Source organism: Dysidea avara, chromosome 12 (assembly GCF_963678975.1).
Source record: "Dysidea avara chromosome 12, odDysAvar1.4, whole genome shotgun sequence".
NCBI classification, from domain to species: Eukaryota; Metazoa; Porifera; class Demospongiae; order Dictyoceratida; family Dysideidae; genus Dysidea; species Dysidea avara.
The window spans coordinates 4,031,872-4,051,308 of record NC_089283.1 but is presented as its reverse complement, the minus strand read 5'-3'; the positions used below and the strand labels follow the sequence as shown (position 1 = coordinate 4,051,308).

The window sequence follows — 19,437 nt, the reverse complement described above, 5'->3', positions numbered from 1 at the left end:
ACCAATAATGGGTTGTCATTAACACCAGCAAGGGTGTTGAGTGAAAACATTTTCACACATAAAGTGTTTCTATGACTACTTAACAGGTAAAGGGACAGAGTTGGTGTAATGAAGATCAGTCAACCTTGTATCTGTGGGGTGTGTACTTGTAGGTGAGTGTGTGGATGTATAAGCTAGTTTGTAACCTGTAATGTGAGACTGTCTGTGGTGTAGTGTATACAGTATGTGTGTGTATTAATGTATCACATACTGTACAAGTTACACATGACATTTTTTATTGCTTGACATTGCAACCCCCTCTCCCCTCATCACTACAGGAAACACTATTGTCCTGTTCATCATGTCAGTGGTGGCCTAGGGGTATTACCAACCAATCATCATGGTGATGGCCCCACCCACAGCAATTACCAAGACTACTACAAGCAATGGAAGGGTCCACATCGTCGAGGACTGATACTCCATCCATCGTATTTCCCTCCATATTTGTCCACTAAGAATGCTCCAATATTGTCCACCCATCAAGTTGACTACAAGCCATTCCCTGGACATGTTCCTTCTAAAGGATTCAAACAACATGAAGTCCCTGGTCCATTTGAGTTCCCACAGGAAACAGAGACATCCTATAGACTGGATTATCCTGAGAAGCCACTCCCCCATCTGCTGCAGATTGCAGACAAGCCAGTTATCAATGTTGTGTCTGGTCCCTTTTGGACAGACACAACTCACCAGAGTCACTTTAAAAAGTGGAGAGGTAACCACAAAAGGTCTCCAGTGCTGCAGCCGATATCTTTAGTACCTTACATGGGTAAATTTGAGCAACTCTCAACTTTTAAAAGTGACTTTACTGACAAGGTTGCTATAGAAGGAAGGCCCAGCACTAAACAGAAGGCACCTGAGAAGTTGGTTCATGATCCTACCAAGAAGATTGATGGTGTGACCACACATAAGGAAACTTTCCGTAAGGACACAATCCCCAAGTACAAGCCAAATTTGAAGCTTCGTACATGTAGTATTAAGAATGAAGAATCTGGTTCAATGCCATATGGGCCATTTGTGGACAACACTCACTATCAAGAAACCTTCCAACCTCTTCACAGCCAGCGTCGTGGACTGATTGTACATCTGGACAATACTGGAATTTCTGCAGACCAAGAAATGGACTTGTCAACTTTATACAACTCTTCTTATCAAGACATGAACTATGTTGTTCCCAGTAAGTCTTACCGACCAGTAGAACCATACTTACCTGTGCAAACCAAATTTGTCTCTACGACAAGCTACCATGAAGACTTCAGACGAGTCCCAGCTAACAAGCTGATACAATTAGCAAAGATCATTGACATAGCAGCTGCAGATATAGCATTTGACCACAAGAATAGTGATGGAGTGATAGCTAAGCTACCAAACATTACTAAAGCCACTAGCACTAATAGGATTGAATACAAGGGGAAGGATGTCAGGCCCCGAGTGCGCCAGGGAGATTTTCATGAGATTCCTTTCACACCTTGCAGTGATACCTTTGATCATAAGAGCACTTGTCAAGCAGATTACCACCAAGTAAAAGTCCGACCATCAACAAGTTGTAAACCACCTGAACGATCATCCATCCATCAAGACTCTGATCCAGCTACCAACTCAACCTACCAAGAAAATTATGTACCTAAAGATCTACCTTTACTGCACATCTGTCCAGCACAAAAGTTGTTAACAAAAGTACAGTAATTCTCATAAACAATATATAATTATATTAATCTCTCTAGATATACAATATAACAGAATAGACAACAGACTACTCACTAGCTTGTGGCAAGTTAGAAAACTTAAAAGTTACTGTACGGGAGAGAGGATTTTTACATTATACTAGAATTATACTGGTGTAGAAAATAAAATAAAGAATATAGGTGCTTATTTTTTCTTTTTCTTCTCTTCCTTTTTTGCCAACTTTTTCTCAGCTTCGCTTTTCTTCTTTTCAGCTTTCTTCAGTCGATCATGCTCTGATTTTAACGACTTTATGTCTTTCTGCAACGTCTTGCGATCATTGGCATTAAATATCCCAAGGGCCTACAAGAAAACAACAAATTTCTGCTGTTCAGTATTTTAGGTTAATGCTTATTTACCTTCATTTTACTGCTGTCCAAGTCCATTAGTACTTTGCCGGTCACGTTGCCCAATTTTATTCCTGTTGCTAGCTCACCGAGGCCACATCGTTGTAGCCATACACACACTTGGTCAGTATTCCATTCTGGTAGCAATAAAATGTCAATGTTTTCTGGACCGCCTGTTGCTTCACTTTGTTTTCCATCATCATCTTGTTGGTTGTCCCCAGGTGTTTCCCCTTCCTTGTCATCATCAGGTGGAGCATCTGTAATGTCACTGGGACTCTCAGGTGGCTGGGGTGTGTCCACATTCGCATCTTCTTTGTCTTGATCATCAGTAGGCGTGGCATTATCAGTAGGCGTGGCGTTATCAGTAGGTGTGTCATTATCAGTGGGGGTGGCATTATCACCAGTGGAAGTGACATTTTCAGAAGGTTTAGCTTTATCATGGTCGTCCTCGGTCAACTCCACTTTTCCTGTTCGTGGCATAGGCGTTATCAGCTTCACACCTCCAGGAATCAACTTGCGAGCCTTAACTGCTGGTGGTTTGATTGCTGCTGTTGGCGGTGGCGGTGAATTTTTGAAATCTTCTACTGACATTGAGGCCGATATTCTCTTGCTTAGTTTATCACTGCCTACATTTGTGCTCTCTTCTTCTTCCTCACAAGCTGAAACCAAGTTCTCTAATGATCGTGTCTTGCCGCTTGAAAACTCAGATGATTTACTATCCTGGTCGATGAAATCAACAGACTTGAGTGGAGCTCTGACAGGCTTCTTCTTCACAACAGGAGGAGCCTTGGCTACTGAGGCAAAATGAGTTGTGTGTGTTCCCTCAGGTTCCTTTTGGAGGGCTGATTCAGTTTGCAGTCGTTTCCGACTTAATATTTCCTCCATCTGTGCTGTAACAGGCAGCATGGATATACCACCAACTTTATGCCTTGATCTAATGGGGGCCACTGGAGATTTGTCAGCAACAGGGGGAGGCCTATCTGCCACTGGTGGTGGTGGTTTATTTGATTTATCCTCAGCAGTAGCCACATGTGGCTTATCACTGGCCTCAGGTTTATCCTCAGTAGATGTCACAGTGGTATCCTCAACATTCTGGATAAAATAATTTTAAACAGATTTTCTAAAGTAAAACTAAACATACCTTTTCTTCATGTTGGTCATCTTTTACATCAGTTGGTTTATCATCCTCCTCTTCCGCCGTTTTGCTTTCCTCTTTTGGTTTTTGTTTCGGTTCTCGGACAGCCGGGTTAACAGGCATATTAACGTAATCACCTTCTTCAGTCTCATCAACACCAAACAGGTCTCCTTTGCTGCCACTCTCTTCGGCTGCTCGACGGAGTAAGCCTCGTGATGGTGGCTTCCTTTTAAGAGTTGTACTGACTTTAGCACGTGACAGCTGACTGGTTGAAGTAAGTGTCTCCGTCTTAGCAATACAGTCAAACCCAACAACAGGAATGTCATCATTTTCTTCATCTTTCTTCTTTTCGTCTTCTTCAAATTCCTCATCTTTCTTCTTTTCATCTTCTTCCTCATCTTTCTTCTTTTCATCTTCTTCCTCATCTTTCTTCTTTTCATCTTCGTCTTCCTCATCTTCATCAACTTTTACATTAACATAGGGAGCACCATAATCTTCAGGACCACATTCTTCTTGTTGCGAAGTATCTTCAGCTTTCTCCAGGTCAGACGTGTTGATATTAGCATAACTACTACCCTCAGCTGTTGTGTCGATGTTAGCATAATCTTCGCTACCTGCACTAACATCTATGTTGGTGTAACTGTCACCTGCCGATGTGTCGATGTTCTTGTACTCACGATCATTGTCTTCATCTTCAGGTGTATCATCAATAGGTTTGACGGTTTTTGCTGCAGATTGAAGCTCTTTAATTTGTGCCTCGTACTTTGACATTTGTGTATCTTTCTTCTCCAAATCTTCCTTGTATTTCTTTACCTCTTCCTTGAGAGTATTCATCTGTAGCCAACAGATAAACTAACATGTCTGCAATATGTTGTAACCATACCTCTGATTTAAGGACATCAACCTCTTCCTTATACTTCTTGCTTTCAACAGTGAGTTCAATCACTCTATTGAGAAACAGAACAGTAACACGAACAGAACAGTAACACGCATATCATATGCCATCACATGAGCTATTAATGACACCATCACTGGATCACATGATCCATTGATGATGTCACTACTGGATCATATGATCCATTGATGATGTCACTACTGGATCACATGATCTAATGATGACATCATCATTGGATCACATGATTACCTTTCTTCCTTGTTTTTGCTGTCATCTTTCACTTCTTTCAGTTGGTCAACTAGTCCTCTGTTCCTACCTTGCATCTGGTCCATACAAGACTGTGCACTCTTTAGGTCAGCTTCTTTGGATGTTAGGATCTCCTCCTTCTCAGATAGCTTCTCTTTCGTCACCTTCAATTCTTCTTTCAACTCAACTAATTCTTTATCACTCTCACTCTGCTCCTCTTTAACTTTCTCTAGTTCATCACGGAGTTCACTCATTTCTTTGTCTTTCTCTGCTGTAATTACAGCCAATTCCTCTTTCAGTTTTTCTATATCACTTTCATCCACAACAGTTTTAACTTCCTTAGTAGCTTTCTCTCTCTCCATTGTATCCATCTTCTCCAGGAACTCTACTTCTTTGCTCTTCAGCGTTTCCTCCGACAACAACAAGCTGTTACGAGTGATAGTCAACTCTTTCTTCACTTCTGTGTGCTTCAATTCCATCTCCTTCATGTTGGCCAGTAATGTCATGTATTTATGGTGAGTCTCTTTTATCTTGGTATTCAGATGCTCCATATTCTCAGCAGTGGATATTTCTGACTCTTCAAACCTCTTTGTCAATCTTTCCATCTCTTCCTTCTGTGTCTGTTAAGATAATAAGACAGTAAAAACGAGACCTTGTCTTACATGACCTCATGTATTGTATATGTTAAGTAATAATGTACCAGTAAGGCATTCTTGCAGACTGTTACCATTAAAACAATGCAATATGTTTGGTACAACAGTCTCAATTGAAAATTTTTCTATGGTAACCGTAATATCCTAGAATGTGTCTAGTTTATCAGGTAGCACTGCAGGAGACAACATCTGTAGAACTTTGATTATGAACGCTAGAAACAGATTTAAAGTGTAGTACATTGATTGTCATTTACTACAGACGAACAGCACCTCTCTGCTACAGACATTTTTACAGTTTCACAAGTGACAATTTGGGACTGCAAATGCCTTAATACAACAGCTGGAATATGACTTATTCCATGTATTTCTTCAAGGGTGACCATTGATTGTTTCACAGGAGGTAATATCTTTACATACATTTCACAGCCCCAATTACATTTATGCTCAATTTCGTGGCTTGATAAAATAACAATCAAGTGCTGGAAATACCTTACTGTACATTAACAGTTATCACAATAGTGTAAAATATAATTGTAAAAGTCCTTATGTTACAAGGCTACTACAATTATACTGCAGACAGTAGAAGCTATTTAAATGTCATATAATCAACACTTGTACATTAACAGCAACAAAAAACATTACTGGTTCAATAAAACCAGATAAAACTGTATTTAAGAAATTTTTTACAGCAGGTAATAGAATTATATCACAAAGTTTTCTTCAGGATGGGAAAGCTCATTGACAGTGTCACTCCCAGACCATAGCATAACAAGGTGGTCTGATTAACAAGGTCGTAAAGTACACAGTAGGTCAGGTGGTCTTATTAAAGAAGTGGCTGCTAAATGAGGTTTCAGTGTCTTTACAGAAAGCAAAATAAAGACAGCCACGAATGATGCAAGTTGTCACGCTCACTGTTGTACACAACAAAGCCCTACCAGCCCATACTGTACAACAAGTAGTTGAGCTGAAGACCACAAATGTAGAACAAGCCACAGAACAGCTTAACTGTGTAAGGAAATGCCATAAATTGTCAGTCAAATGTGTCTATGCTGATTAGAATACCAACAGAACAGCTGTCCTGCTATGGACAGTTATAGGGTAGGACTATTATGCTTCACTAAATTATGAAACTAGAAAATCCTAAAACAGTATATTGTATGTTCAATGAATGGCATAGTGGGTCTGTAATTATAGTAACCCACGACTGAAGTGCTCTCTAATTAGAGCTGGACAGATTGGTGGTGGGAGTTAACTGTGTCACTCTTACCCGTTCTGCAGATAATAGCAAGTCTGATTTCTCCTGTAGCTGGTTTTCAAGTTTAGCAATTGTGTTCTTCCACTCTGCTTCTTTCTGGGCTTGTTCACCGCTGATCTGTGTTTAAGGTAAGGAATATAAATGAACACAAAACGCACAAACACCAACACAAAATCCTTCAGTAGTCACACCTACACCCAGTGAACCAGCACTGGGACACCTGTGTGCTACTCAGGTGCTATGAGTCAGCACAGAAAATCCCTCCTGGGGAGAGGCTGTGTCATGTCTCACAGGTAAAGGTGTGGGCACCTGTAGTCCCACCTATCCACTATGTGAGATATGGACAGTTTGCATAAATTTCCTTCCCTAGTTTACATCAGGTACCCCATTGATGTTACAACTGGCTGGACTTGTTTCCCCAGTTACCAGGTCCCCATTTAAACAGCTGGGTAAACTGGAGCAATGTGAGTAAAGCTTCTTGCTCAAGGAAACAACAACAACATCAATCTGGCATACAGCATATAACTGAACATTGAACCCTTCGATTATCAGGCCGATGCCCTAACCACTTGGCTATGCTGCCTCACATACACCAACACACACTCACCTTTAACTGATACGCTTTAAGTTCTGCTTGCATTTCTTCCTTATCTTTCAACAGTTTATCATTCTACGACAACACAACTCAATACCATACTAAAGTATGGAGGATAATCAATCACCTCAGCCTTGATGACAGATAGTTGATCACTATTGTTACTGCTGTCCCCAGAGGGCTACAAGGATAACACATAATTCTTGATACAGTCCACATTCACAAATAGTGAGCACATTAACAAGTGGAGTGTTAGTGCAAAGATGATTGCTAACCTTTATGGCAGCTTCAGCTGGCTTCTGGCTAGAAACACTATTCACCACAGCATGCTTAGTAGCTGAACTAGTCACTGTAGTAGCAGCAGCAGTGGTATTAGTTACTTGCTGTTCTGGTGAAGATCGCTTCTCAACTGACGGTGGTTTTGTGGGGTAAGAGGGGACCTTATCAGCGACAGGAGACGAAGATGGTTTACTGCCTGGTTCTCTGACTGGCGAGGGAGGTGTTTTAGTAGACAAAGACCTTACAGGTGAGGGAGGCATTCTATCTCCAGAACCTTTTCTTGCCAGGGGATGTGGGGGGTGTTCACTTCCACTGCTGGTCAAGTCATCACGAGAGTTAGGTGGGGTGGGGGTTTGTCCTTCTCTCTGCTCCCCAGAGAGATGTGTACCACTTACATGAGTACGTGGCTTGACCCTGGGTGGTTTTGGTGGTACTCCTTGTTTTGATACAAGTGGTGGCTTAGCATGCACTACTGGTGGTGGCTTTGGCTTGTCTGGAGTGACAGATCTTGTACGAGGACGCATCTTAGTTTCCATATTATCTATTGGAGATGGACTGGTAGATTTAGTAGCTGTGGATTTAGATGCCACCTGGTAATGAAATACAACATGTAAAACATCCCAGAAATAAACAGCAAGAATTCTGTTTGGTAAACATTTAATTTATACGTAAACCATACAAACAATACTAACTGGTTTCTTCACAAACATTGTGTACTTAAACATCTACACCTACCCCTCACTCCTAGACTATTTATACCAACAAACTATAATAGGATTCAGCCCAAGGAATTCGTCTCTAAATGGTATACATAATTCACTGCATTCCTCAACTAATCGTCAGGAAATGTGTTCATAGCCAAACAACACATTTCACACATACATGAAATCACTCTGGAAAAAGGGAACACATAAAAGACCTCTACATTGAGAAGGTTACTTGTGAAAGAAAGCTTGAAATAACAGCCCAATTCTTTACCAATATGAACATTGGTTACATCTTCTGTGTTATAGTTACAACCAGCTTAATATTGCAGTGGCATACACCTGTAGTTATCCATTTTAGGTACTATAAACATTTGGCAAGAACAGGAAGTCCATGTTGAATCTACTCATTCAGGCTTCTATATCATGATGCACTGTGGCCACTTTAGAGTATACATCCTAGATGCATGACTGGATTGGATGACTGGTATATGCATTGTAGAGCTCAGGATGGAAGGATGGAGGTGTCAGTTTTTAAAGATTACGTTTTTTGGTACTTCCTCTAGGTGACCCCTGGACAGTGTTTGCTTAGACAGTGAATACTAATTGGGTAATTCTTTGTGTATATGAGAGCAAGTCATAATGCTGGTCGATGGCATCACTCCAGCTTGTTTACCTGTGGAGGATTTACAATCTTCTAGGGTAGAGTCTGCTATCATGCATGTATACACAGAGCAAACTTGACAGCCCTTGGCCAACAATTTGCTTGCGTTTCTGATTTGTTCCCTCATAAGAAAGGTCATGTGACCATTTTAAGGCAGTGGTACAAGCAGGAGTGTATGTTTATGCTACATGTGTGTGTGTTCATAAGAAAGTTTTAGCTTGTCATTCCTAGTTTGGTCTGTGTGTGCGTGCGTGCGTGCGTGCAGCACACTACTGTTGTGTGCTTGCATTAGTGTGTGCAGCACAACAGAAAAGACTTGTTGTAAAACTCACACATCCATGCTTCCACCCAGCACTTTGCACATGTGTGTACTAGCATATTGCAACATTACAGAGCTACTGAAACCCAACTTCATTTTGTACATTTTAGAACGTTTTATCTCTTACAACAGGTGTGTACACCCTCCCCTCCTGAAGCAACTAGGACACTTTGACAGAAGTACAAATTTGACAATAGCATAAAATCTAGTAGGCGTATGAAAGTTTCTTTCGTCAAAAAGTTTCCTGTTGTTCCTAATTACTCTATAATGTTCCAAATTATTGAGACATGTATGTTAAACAATGATTGGTGCTTTGTCCAACTGAAAAGTCAAAGCACTTACCTGAAGGCACTACAAGTGTAACAGAACAATGCAAGGTTGTAGCACTGTTTGTAAATTTTAACAATGAAGCCACTTGATCATAACATTTCAAGAAGAGACACGATCACTTCTACTTTCATCCTTTGATTGAACACTTAGACTTGCTCATAGTGCAATCACAACATCTTCTGTAACTCCCTTAGAAAAGCAACAAAACTGCTTTTTTTTTCCCCAGATACAACCAAACGCTATAGTATTTACCCACAGCACTATGGGTAACCATGGTGACCTTGTACTAGCCCCTGTAAACATGCTATATTAAGTCACCATTAACTCAATAATTCCCCTCCAAATTAGGTGATCCTAATTACATGCTTGCTTTACGGAAAATTTGAATTAATAAGAAGTTTTCCTTAACAAAGTATATTTTATAACCAAAACAACCCACCTGGTCTGCTGCTACTTCATCTTTATTTGTTGAATCATTCATAATCGGAGAGGAAGGTCGTCCCAAAGTTAACCTGTGTTTCCATAAAAGGAAAAAAAAGATCATATGATCTGCAACTTACTGCACACAGTTGCCAGTTTCATTGAGAATGTGCATGGCCTCCATACGTGATGATCCGATCATCGGCTTGCCATCAATTTCAAGCAGTAGATCACCCACCATAATACTGTAATAATGTAATATATTATGATGTTGTTGCTATTGTGCCAGTTAATGTGGACACTTGAGGACACCTACATAATCCAGACACTTAGTTAAGGTCCCAAAGTATCCCATAGTACATAAACTGACCTGGAAAATCAGGACACCTTGATAATCAGGACGCTATTGGTCGGTCCTAAGGTGTCCATATTTCCAGATACTAGCGAGGAAAATATGCCAAATTCGTTTCCAAATATAAAGAGGGCGTTAAGCAATGACGTCAACCACAATGACTTTCATGGGAGCTACAACTACAGTGTAGACTTTGCCTGTTAATTCCCCACAAAGTAATCATATTACTGAATACAAGCCATGAGAAACATGATATTGTCAGGATGTGAATAATTCTACCAACTGACTAGTATGAGAGGTATCAGGTTTTAGAGGGTAACCATAGGCACCACAAATACTAGCCAATATTATCAGTCACTTGAATGTATCATAAAATGTACCATATGAAAATTGAAAATGTTCTGTCAGACTCATGATTTTCTGCAAAAATATATTTTATCGAGTCTGTAGGCTCAAAGTCAAACCTGTTTACAGCATTACTCTATCAATAGGTCCCTGGCTCAGTGTATTTTGACAACATTGGAATCTGTAAACAATGTGATTTGGTATAAAGTACAAGTATTTTATATGACAGTTCTATTACATTTTATAAGATTGCTGCTACAAAGGTTTCCTTACTAAATTAGCTTCACTGTACCATACTATGAACCACTGGAATCCTTCCTCAAATAAAAAGTTTAAAAAATACTGAAGTCCCTAATTCAAATAATAGGCAAGTCTAGAGCGTATTTATAATTAGTAGGAAAATCTGTTTTATTTGATTGTATGGTACTCTAGCAAAGTTTAAAGTATAAGCCCCAATTGTTACAGTAAGTTAGTCAGCTGTGTAATAGTGCTCCAGCCAACTTTGAGGAATTGGTTAGAGGTTACATAACATTAGATTATTGCTACAAGCCTAATACACGCAAAATCAACAGATGGTGTAAGGTTTAAACAGACACAGCAAGAAGTACAATTTAATTCCCTGCGCCTGATACAAATTATGAATGCTGTGATCTGGAAATTGTCAAAAAAATTGCAAATAATTTTCTTCCTTTGGTCAACACTAATACCTCATCCAATAGCTGTCTGTTTGTAATCTACAATGATAGCTATAAAGCAAGTGTGGTAGGTACAATCACCTATAAGTACATAGTTCTTAGCTGCCAGGTTATTAATGATGCTAATTAAAGGATCAGTCTATGATTTTAATATTGATGTCACTATCTGACGTGATTTCTGTTTAAAATATTACAAATAGCATGTCAATATCCTTTTCAACTTTTCCCTGCGGTTCAATTTAAAGTGTTGCTTCCACCATAATCATGGAAGGGTAAGAAATATGACAACAAGTGAAGGAGTGTGACTGAAGCATTTACTACAAAATGTTGAAAAAAGGAAGCAATTTGATACTTGTTAAAGGATTTGCACACCACATTAAGCATGGGAACACTGCTTCACCAAGTGATATTTCCTGCTGTTGAATTACAGCTGGTCTCAATCTAGCGAAATGTTATCATTGATGTAAAACACTATACAAGTACACAAAAATTTGGAATTTTTAATTGAGTAGGGGCCACATAGCACATCCATAAAAAGTACTGAAACAAGCTGGAGTAGTGCATGATATTAAATCACAGTAAAACAATAAGAAGTGTTATATTCCTACTGTGCATTTCAATTATGGTATCTTGAGCGCAGTAGGGATATAACACTTATTATTGTTTTACTGTGATTTAACATCATGCACTACTCCACCTTGTTTCAGTACCTTTTATGGATGTGCTATGGTCCCTCCTCTAGTTAATTTTTGTGTACTTGTTTGTTAACTTTTTTGTAAAATAAAATTATTATGACTGCTGAACCCATGCATACCAAAGAAATGACGCCGCGTGCCCCAGCTATCAATTATCAACTGAAAAGCGGAGTATCCGTTACGCTTCATTGTCAGCTATGTTCAACCCATTACATAGCATTACGAATCAAGAACTGTTCGAAAAGCGCCTCTGCAATCAAAGTAGTCACTACACGCGCTACCACCAATTGACACCTTTCGCTGTCAGCAAAGATGAATGGGACACAAAGGAGGACACTGGTAAACCCATGAAGAATGCATTGTACATACTGCGGTATGCCAAAAGGCACATGTCCAACTAAAGTGACGTCAAAAAGTGAAAAAAAAAATCTAACCTGTAGCCTTAGCCGTTAAGTTATGCTTATCTGAAGGCACTCAGTCAGTCACTACAAAATTCTGTTTAATAATTTCTTTAAAACTTCATAGCAACTTGTTGAAAGCATTTCAGGTTGATCTGAAGGTCTAGTTTTACCTAACCAATACTGCTTCATCATCATCAGGGAAAAGTGAGACTGATTTTTGGGTGGTATTTTCATGGGCTATGCCCACTATACAGTACTATCATACTGTATGATAAAGCAACTTAATATAAGCTATACAAGGAAGCAATCCAAAAAATGAGCCTTCTTCCACATGCATACCAAATTGGGCCTGTTTCACTGTAATTATACGCTTTTTAATTCTAATAAAAGACAACATACTTGTTTACATATATACACACAAACAATGAAGCTGCCTTCAAGTGGTCGAAATGTGCGTCCACTGTAAAAAAAATGGCTACAACATAAATAGTTAACAGGCAGAACTTGTAAACAGTAATACACAAGGTAGATACGTAAGTTATATATGTGTATATACAATATCTAATTCTTTTCTTACAACACGATTTCTATTAAGAGGACAAGAAGCCATTGTCATGGGCAGTGAAGCAAGAAATTTTCCTAACAAAAACTAAATTACTGAAATGTGTGTGCTTGCATGGCCAGTGCGGAGAAGCTATTAGCATCATGTGAGACATGCGTCTGAAATTGAATTAAGTATAAAACCAAAAACATCCCAAAAACAGTTTTCATGTGGCACTCAAAAATAAATTACACGATTGTCAAGGCATCTGTTCTTAATGTGTTCACATTAAGATTTTGCTGGTACATTAAAATTCCAACACACCTAGTAACTAGTAGTGTATGTAACATCCCACTCATTTTAACCATTACCAAACAATATTTACTGGACAAACTCAATTACACTGAACACTATTTCCATTCATTCTGGTCTTCTGTTTTAGCAGCTGAAAGAACTCATACCAAAACATCTTAACTGATAACACTTTAAAAATGGAGAATGATATGTTCAAGAAATATCCCTCCAAAAGATATCCAACTGCAATTCTAGATAACTCTTCCACGAGTTCGAATTACACAATTACTACACAAGCCACTACTTAATGTACATAATTACTACTACATGAGCTTGTAGTCACAATATGTAGAGAAATGCATTAATTGTGGTGGTGAGTTACCTGCCGTTAAGAGCTGCTGGGCTGTTGGTTGCCACGTTACTGACAAAGATTCCCAATATTTTACCGCCTACTTCCGGAGTTGAGTTCAAGTTTTGACTACGAATATGCATCCCCAGCACATTGTCACCTAATAGATGGATAGAATAAGTATATAGTGTGTATGTGAATTACATACTGAGGTAGCAACACACATGTTTGATAAATACTTATAGTACATACGCATTGAGCTACTCATGGAAGCAATTACACACGATCTTGAAATTTGGCTCATTTGTAGTACTGCTTGACCCGCTAAAATCTTTTTGTTCAATGTCTGACATAATATTTACGGCCAATCAAATTTTTTTGCCATACATTTCCTATGGGAAAGCCATAAAGTACAGTATCCATTACAGTTCTTTTTCGAACTTGTAATGAAGCCAAACTGTACGTGTTTGTTGTTGCCACCTTCACTGTTACCACTAAAATCTGACTCTGTCAAGAAAAAATCCACTTTTAATTTTTAGCTGTTTTTCAGGATCCAGCTCAACTTGTACATACCATAGTGCTACATGCACACATATTGGCTGTCAAAGCCATTGGTATCCTGCCATAAAGCATGTGCACTGCATAATTGCAAAACAAGCATGTATTATAAATGCTCCATTCGAGTATAAAGAGTCAAAATAGGGATTGGTGGTTTACATTACCACCCCAGCGATCCCTTCTTGTTTCATGGCTTTTTTCAGTGATCCCTATTTCTTAATTTAAATTTTTAATATGTCTATCATAATACAAATGGTCTACACATATATAAACAGCATATAACTGGAAAAAACACACACACACGCACTGACAAAATACTACAAACATACGAATGCTACACTTCCACTCACTCTTAATCAATTGTACAGAATAAATGTGCATCTTCTCAATCAGTTTCTCCAGCTCATATAGCACAGCAGATTGTACCACATCCACATTATTATTAGCTCTGTCATACTCTTCACTAGCGTATGTTAGCCAAGTCTTCAACTGTCGTGAAAACTTCACCTTCCGTGATGTATCATCATTACCAGCCATTGGTGAATCCATATAACTAATGGTAGGTTCATTTGTACGGCTGCTTGCAGTTGGTGTCGTATCATTAGGAGCACTTTGTGACTGCTGCTGAGTAGTTTTCTTCTTTGCCTCAGCTTGTTCCTTCAACAAGGCTAGAGGTAACGCCACACCAGCTTTCTTAATACGTTCCCTAGCAGTATTGAATGAGGTTGGTTCTCCTCCATCTACTTCATCTGCACCAGAGGACTTGCTCTCAGTATCGGGAAACTTTCTTGGAGCCTTAGGGGAGGCTCGCTGAGGAGGAGTGACAGCACCCTTAGTTGCTTGTGACTCAAAACTAGACTGCTTCTGAGGTGGCTTGGGAGATTGACCAGGTTGTTTAGCTGCAGATGGAACAGCTGGTGCTTTTCTATCCTTTGGCTTCAACTCTTTCAGCTTTGGTTGTGCAGGTGGACTATTAAATGAATGGCAACTCTCAGATCTCATTGCAACAGGCTTGCCCCCCTCATCTGGTTTTCCCGGTCGCTTGTCTCCCTTAGCAACTACTGCAGGGGGAGGTGGGGCAACTCGTTTTGGTGTAAACTTTGGAGATGACTCGTCAACACTCATATTACGATTATGTCCCTTATAGTCAGGGTCACCTCCTGGTTTACTCCCAGATGATATTGATCGAATGTGTTTGGGACCACTGGGTAGTGCTGTAGAAGGTCCTGGGGTGGTTTCAGGAAGCTTTGACTCCATCATGCTCGGATCCATGCTCACAGCATGCTTGGGAGGGGCAGGGGCTGGACGCTTTGGAGAGTCTGCAACAGATTTGGGTGACTGGTCACTCTTAGGAACGGGTGGAGCAACACATCCAGCAGCATTCTTAACAGGAGCTTTATCTTTTGACGAATCTAACTCAACCTCTATCTGGTCTGTGCTTACATACTCATCTCTAGTTGGCTCATTGTTGGAAGGAGCTTCAGCTACCGGTTTATCTTTGGGTCGTGGGGGTGGTGGCTTAAAACCTGGCGGTGACCCCAGCTGTGCGGCTGCAGTTTCATCTTCATCTTGAGTCTTAAGGCTACCTCTCGGTTTGGGTACTGGTGCCACTGACATTCTCAACTCTGGAGAAATGGAGGGTAAAGCAAGAGTGAGCTTAGACAATAGATTGACAACCATGCACAAACAAAGACTTCACATACGCTCGGCTGGCCATACAGAAACCCAATACAACACAGTGCCTTACCATATAAGGGTAAAATACATGTCTACAAAGCAGTAATAAGCTGGTAAACTAGGCAAATATGACTATCAGCAAAGCTTATCACAACAGAATTATAATAGATACTTGCATTTGCGAATGGTGCGCAGTAAAAATGGGGGAAACTGTTTAGTTTGACGCTGAACGATTCAATCTACAAACCTTAGCTTGTCTCAGCTATAAAGATATGAAAACACTACAGCGAAGGACATTACACCACTTTAAACACGTGGATTACTGTACAAGGAGAACTCACCTGGAGATCGATGCTCTCGTTGGTATTCTTTTACATTCACTCACACTAAAACATTCGCTAGTCCTATTTATTCGAAAGAAATTATTTTAAATTAATTAATCTAATTATTTGGGTAATTTATAAATAATGCACAATGAAGCTCAATAAATGCCATCAATATAAATAGTTACAAGTTGAGGTGGCGATTGAATCCATACAGGTGCGAAGCCGTAAACGTTATATGAAGCCGAGCTGTTCCTGAGGCCGAAGTGTTTAAGCAGGTATGCGATACTTTCGTCTCTTGTACGTCCGGCTAAATAGTGGTATGTGTCTCTCTAGGAATTAATTGTAGACCTTATCTTTGTACATTTGCTTATCTAGCGGGTGAAATTTGATCCTTTTAGGCGGTGTTTTGTTTCGTTTTTAGTTGTTGAGTAAATTGTTATTTAATTGATTATGTAGGTTTACTTGGCAAGATGAAGACGGATGTTTCAATGCTGTTTCTGATTGTGAGTATCGTAGCAATAGTTGAAGCAAACTCTATCCCCGATGATCACGAGGTGGACAGCTGCCAGGCAGTCCGTTTACCAGAGTGCAGACAATTTAACTACTCCACGATTTTTCCTAACGACAATGACATAGATATATTTCATCGCATGAGTGAAGTGTTTAATAGCGGGTGCTCCGAATTCTCCGTCCTGCTAGCCTGCTACGTGCTGGAACCATCCTGCCAATCACACTCTTTCAATGATACAGATATGTTTATTTTCGTTGCACATATCTGCAAGGAGTTCTGTCTTTATGTGAAAGAAGAATGCCGCGAACATGAATCATCTTGGCAGTTGGACTGCGATTCACTCCCTAGCCACACACCAGGGGCATCAAAGTTGTGTTTTAGTCCTGATGTTGTATTTACGGATGCTCCACCAATACCAGAACTGACTAATAGTAGCAATGCTAGTACTCTAACACCACCAGAAGCTACCCAGGCCTCTCTAAGCTGCCCTGGAAAATTAGTTCCTTATGAAGGAAAGAGTTTTGGCAGTGTAGAGGACTGTACAGCACCTTGTCATTATTACTATGAAGAAGATGAGCTCAGCCCAGATGTAATAACTGGTTTATTTGTTATCTGGAGTATATTGACCCTACTGAGTGCGATCAGCGTTGTTTCATTCATACTAACTTGGAAACACTACTCACATATAGAGTACCCTTATTATTCGGCCTACTTGTGTCATGCACTGTTTATAGTGGCTTTCTTATTCAGAACTGTTGTTGGACATGATAATGTTGTTTGTGATAGTAAACAGTCCACCAACAATGACACTGCCTTGTATACAGGAAAATTTGGAAATGGTTGGTGTGTAGTGACTTTTATATTCACATATTACACTACTCTGGCTATTGGGATATGGTTTGTGAACATGACCATTGCTCTGTGCACTCTAAAGTTTTTCAAGTGGAGGTACCATCTACATGCAGTCTATCATCTTGCTGGCTGGGGAATTCCCATTATTTTTGTTGGCTTAGCTAGTTTTCTGAAGCTCATGTCTGGAGACAATTTACTGGGAATGTGTCAACTTGATCCTGAGTACACGTTGGTGACATTGATTTTACCATTGTTTGTTTGCTTAGGGATAGGATTTGTTTTACTCTTTACAAGTATTATTCAAATGTTCTACTGCTCAAGGGCTGGCCGTGAAGTACAGAATCGTCACCCACATATGGTGGGACGTTCCATCTTGTTTGCCACAATTTTACTGATAGAGATTGCAATCCTCGTGGTATTACACCTGATTGAACACATCAAACACAAAGATTGGGAGATCTACTACACTGACTGTGTTATCAGATCATCTCCAGACTGCTCAACAAGGAGTTTCACACGTCCAACCTATGTGATACCAATCATGAGATACTCCCTCATTTCTTTTGTGGGGGCTGTCTCCATAATCTGTCCCCTTTCAAGAAAGGTGACATGGTTGAGTTGGAAGGAATCTCTTCAACTGCTGTACAAGAAAATTGTTGACTTGTTTAGCAGTTGCAGCTGGAGAAGGAAAACAGTAGTGATAGCGCAGCTGGTAAGTTGTAAGTTGATGTGACAGGTGCTTGTCCAATTATTTTTAACATATTTTGGTTTTGTTTTGTGTGGGGTGGTACCAATGGGATAATTGAATTAATTTATTGTTTGTTTATGTAGGAGACCAGCTTGTGACTGGACAAGACCACCAAGCCACAAAGACTCACTTAAGACGGACTTTGTAAATATTTTAACTTGCACCCTCACTTTAAAACATTATTTGGTGTTTTTAAAAACTTTTGTTCTTAGTAATAATTTAAGGTTTACTTAACTTAGTGTGTACTTTTTTTTCTGGTATTAATTGTGTGTTAAAATAATGAAAAATAGAAAAAAGCATAATGTACAGTATTTACAAAGCTCACTATACACAAATTATCATGTCACTCCACTTGAAAATACAAAAATCTTTGACAGTAATATTATGTACATGATAAAAATTATAAGATTTCACATAATTACAACACAGCTGTTTACAAGTCAGGATTATGGACACAGAAGACAGAAAATGACTGCAGCAACAAAAAATTGTATTTTGGTTCATATAAGTGCATTGAAATATTTATAAGATTCTTGTGCTGTAACAGCAGCAGCATTCTGGTGGCTGAAAGCTATCTTTCAAATTTTACACTGGGGACCAGGTAGATTGAAGCACCTGGGAGACAAGACCAAGTTCATATTAACATTAATAATATAAGAATGCAGATATCTCTCACAGTTATCAATAGCATAGATGGCTTTAGGAAGTACTGATGTGAAATAAGGTGAATACAGAGCATCCTTGGCTGATATTCTGAGCCCTGGTCTAAGCTAAAATGCAAAAAAGGAAAGTTATTCTAGACTGAGGTCACTCCCTAGTCTGTGTGGGGTATATTTGTGTGTGGTTGGAGTGGAAGCTAATGGGATAAACTGACCTGCAAAAGTGCTGTGGCGATTGGTTCAGCTCCAGTTGCTTTAACAAGACTACAGGAACAAACAAATCAAATCTTCTGGTCAATAATAAGATTTGAACCATTAACTTACTCAGGAATTACAAAACCTAATTCTTTTCTGCTGTAATTCTTGAATTGTCCTTTCTTGAATTCAGGTAGGCTGGTAACTCCAGGCCATGTTTCCTCAGAGGGTGTTCCCAACACCTGCAGAAGATGTGACACAACATTCTAAATAAGGATTAAGGCTATGAGTGGGCAGGCATTGTATAGATAGACTTGCAGACATATTTTATTATTATATTAATTAACAATGGGTACCCACCAATGTAAACAATAAGGAATTCAATTACACAATTACCTTAAATATTTTAGTGAGTTGATCTTGGATGCCTTTTAGGCCAGGAAACAACGGATGACCGCAGAGCATTTCAACAAATATACACCCCACACCCCTAAAAAGAACCAATCATTGCACTAGAAGCTTGGGGGAGGAGCCAAACACTCTTACCACATGTCCAAAGAAGTTGAGTATTTGGTGGAACCCAGCAACACATCAGGGGGTCGATACCTGTACAATAAACACATGAATATTTGTCAATAA

General features: G+C 39.5%; 4 protein-coding genes across 6 annotated transcripts in view; 2 read left to right on the top strand and 2 right to left on the bottom strand.

The window, feature by feature from the left end:
* The first annotated feature begins 14 nt into the window (after positions 1-14).
* On the top strand, positions 15-2,823 carry LOC136240168 (stabilizer of axonemal microtubules 1-like). The gene is made up of 2 exons (XM_066031074.1): positions 15-152; positions 318-2,823. Exons 1-2 carry the CDS (start codon positions 109-111, stop codon positions 1,720-1,722), a joined length of 1,449 nt encoding a protein of 482 aa, XP_065887146.1. The 5' UTR covers positions 15-108; the 3' UTR covers positions 1,723-2,823.
* On the bottom strand, positions 1,689-15,929 carry LOC136240135 (FK506-binding protein 5-like). Its single transcript, XM_066031008.1, has 14 exons — positions 15,849-15,929; positions 14,181-15,455; positions 13,306-13,432; positions 9,741-9,845; positions 9,620-9,692; positions 7,160-7,753; positions 7,012-7,065; positions 6,897-6,959; positions 6,302-6,406; positions 4,385-5,001; positions 4,124-4,187; positions 3,247-4,074; positions 2,118-3,197; positions 1,689-2,061 (listed from the first exon to the last, which is right to left on the bottom strand). Exons 2-14 carry the CDS (start codon positions 15,445-15,447, stop codon positions 1,906-1,908), a joined length of 5,133 nt encoding a protein of 1,710 aa, XP_065887080.1. The 5' UTR covers positions 15,448-15,455; positions 15,849-15,929; the 3' UTR covers positions 1,689-1,905.
* A 21-nt stretch (positions 15,930-15,950) lies between these two features.
* On the top strand, positions 15,951-18,246 carry LOC136240166 (frizzled-9-like). 2 transcript variants are annotated; one of them, XM_066031071.1, is made up of 3 exons: positions 15,951-16,108; positions 16,290-17,908; positions 18,028-18,246. In XM_066031071.1, the coding sequence occupies exons 2-3, from the start codon at positions 16,304-16,306 to the stop codon at positions 18,040-18,042; spliced, it is 1,620 nt and encodes a 539-aa protein (XP_065887143.1). In that variant the 5' UTR covers positions 15,951-16,108; positions 16,290-16,303; the 3' UTR covers positions 18,043-18,246. The 2 variants fall into 2 exon arrangements, with proteins under 2 accessions (XP_065887143.1, XP_065887142.1); XM_066031070.1 differs by having other exon boundaries at positions 15,966-16,150.
* Positions 18,205-19,437, bottom strand: part of LOC136240167 (cyclin-dependent kinase 5 homolog) — a 25,782-nt gene continuing 24,549 nt past the window's right edge. For both annotated transcript variants that reach the window (XM_066031072.1, XM_066031073.1), the window contains 6 exons: positions 19,345-19,404; positions 19,195-19,288; positions 18,928-19,040; positions 18,819-18,867; positions 18,621-18,714; positions 18,205-18,559 (listed from right to left, as the gene is read on the bottom strand). In XM_066031072.1, the coding sequence (XP_065887144.1) occupies positions 18,516-18,559; positions 18,621-18,714; positions 18,819-18,867; positions 18,928-19,040; positions 19,195-19,288; positions 19,345-19,404 (454 nt within the window). In that variant the 3' untranslated portion in view covers positions 18,205-18,515. The remainder of the gene's footprint in view (positions 18,560-18,620; positions 18,715-18,818; positions 18,868-18,927; positions 19,041-19,194; positions 19,289-19,344; positions 19,405-19,437) is intronic.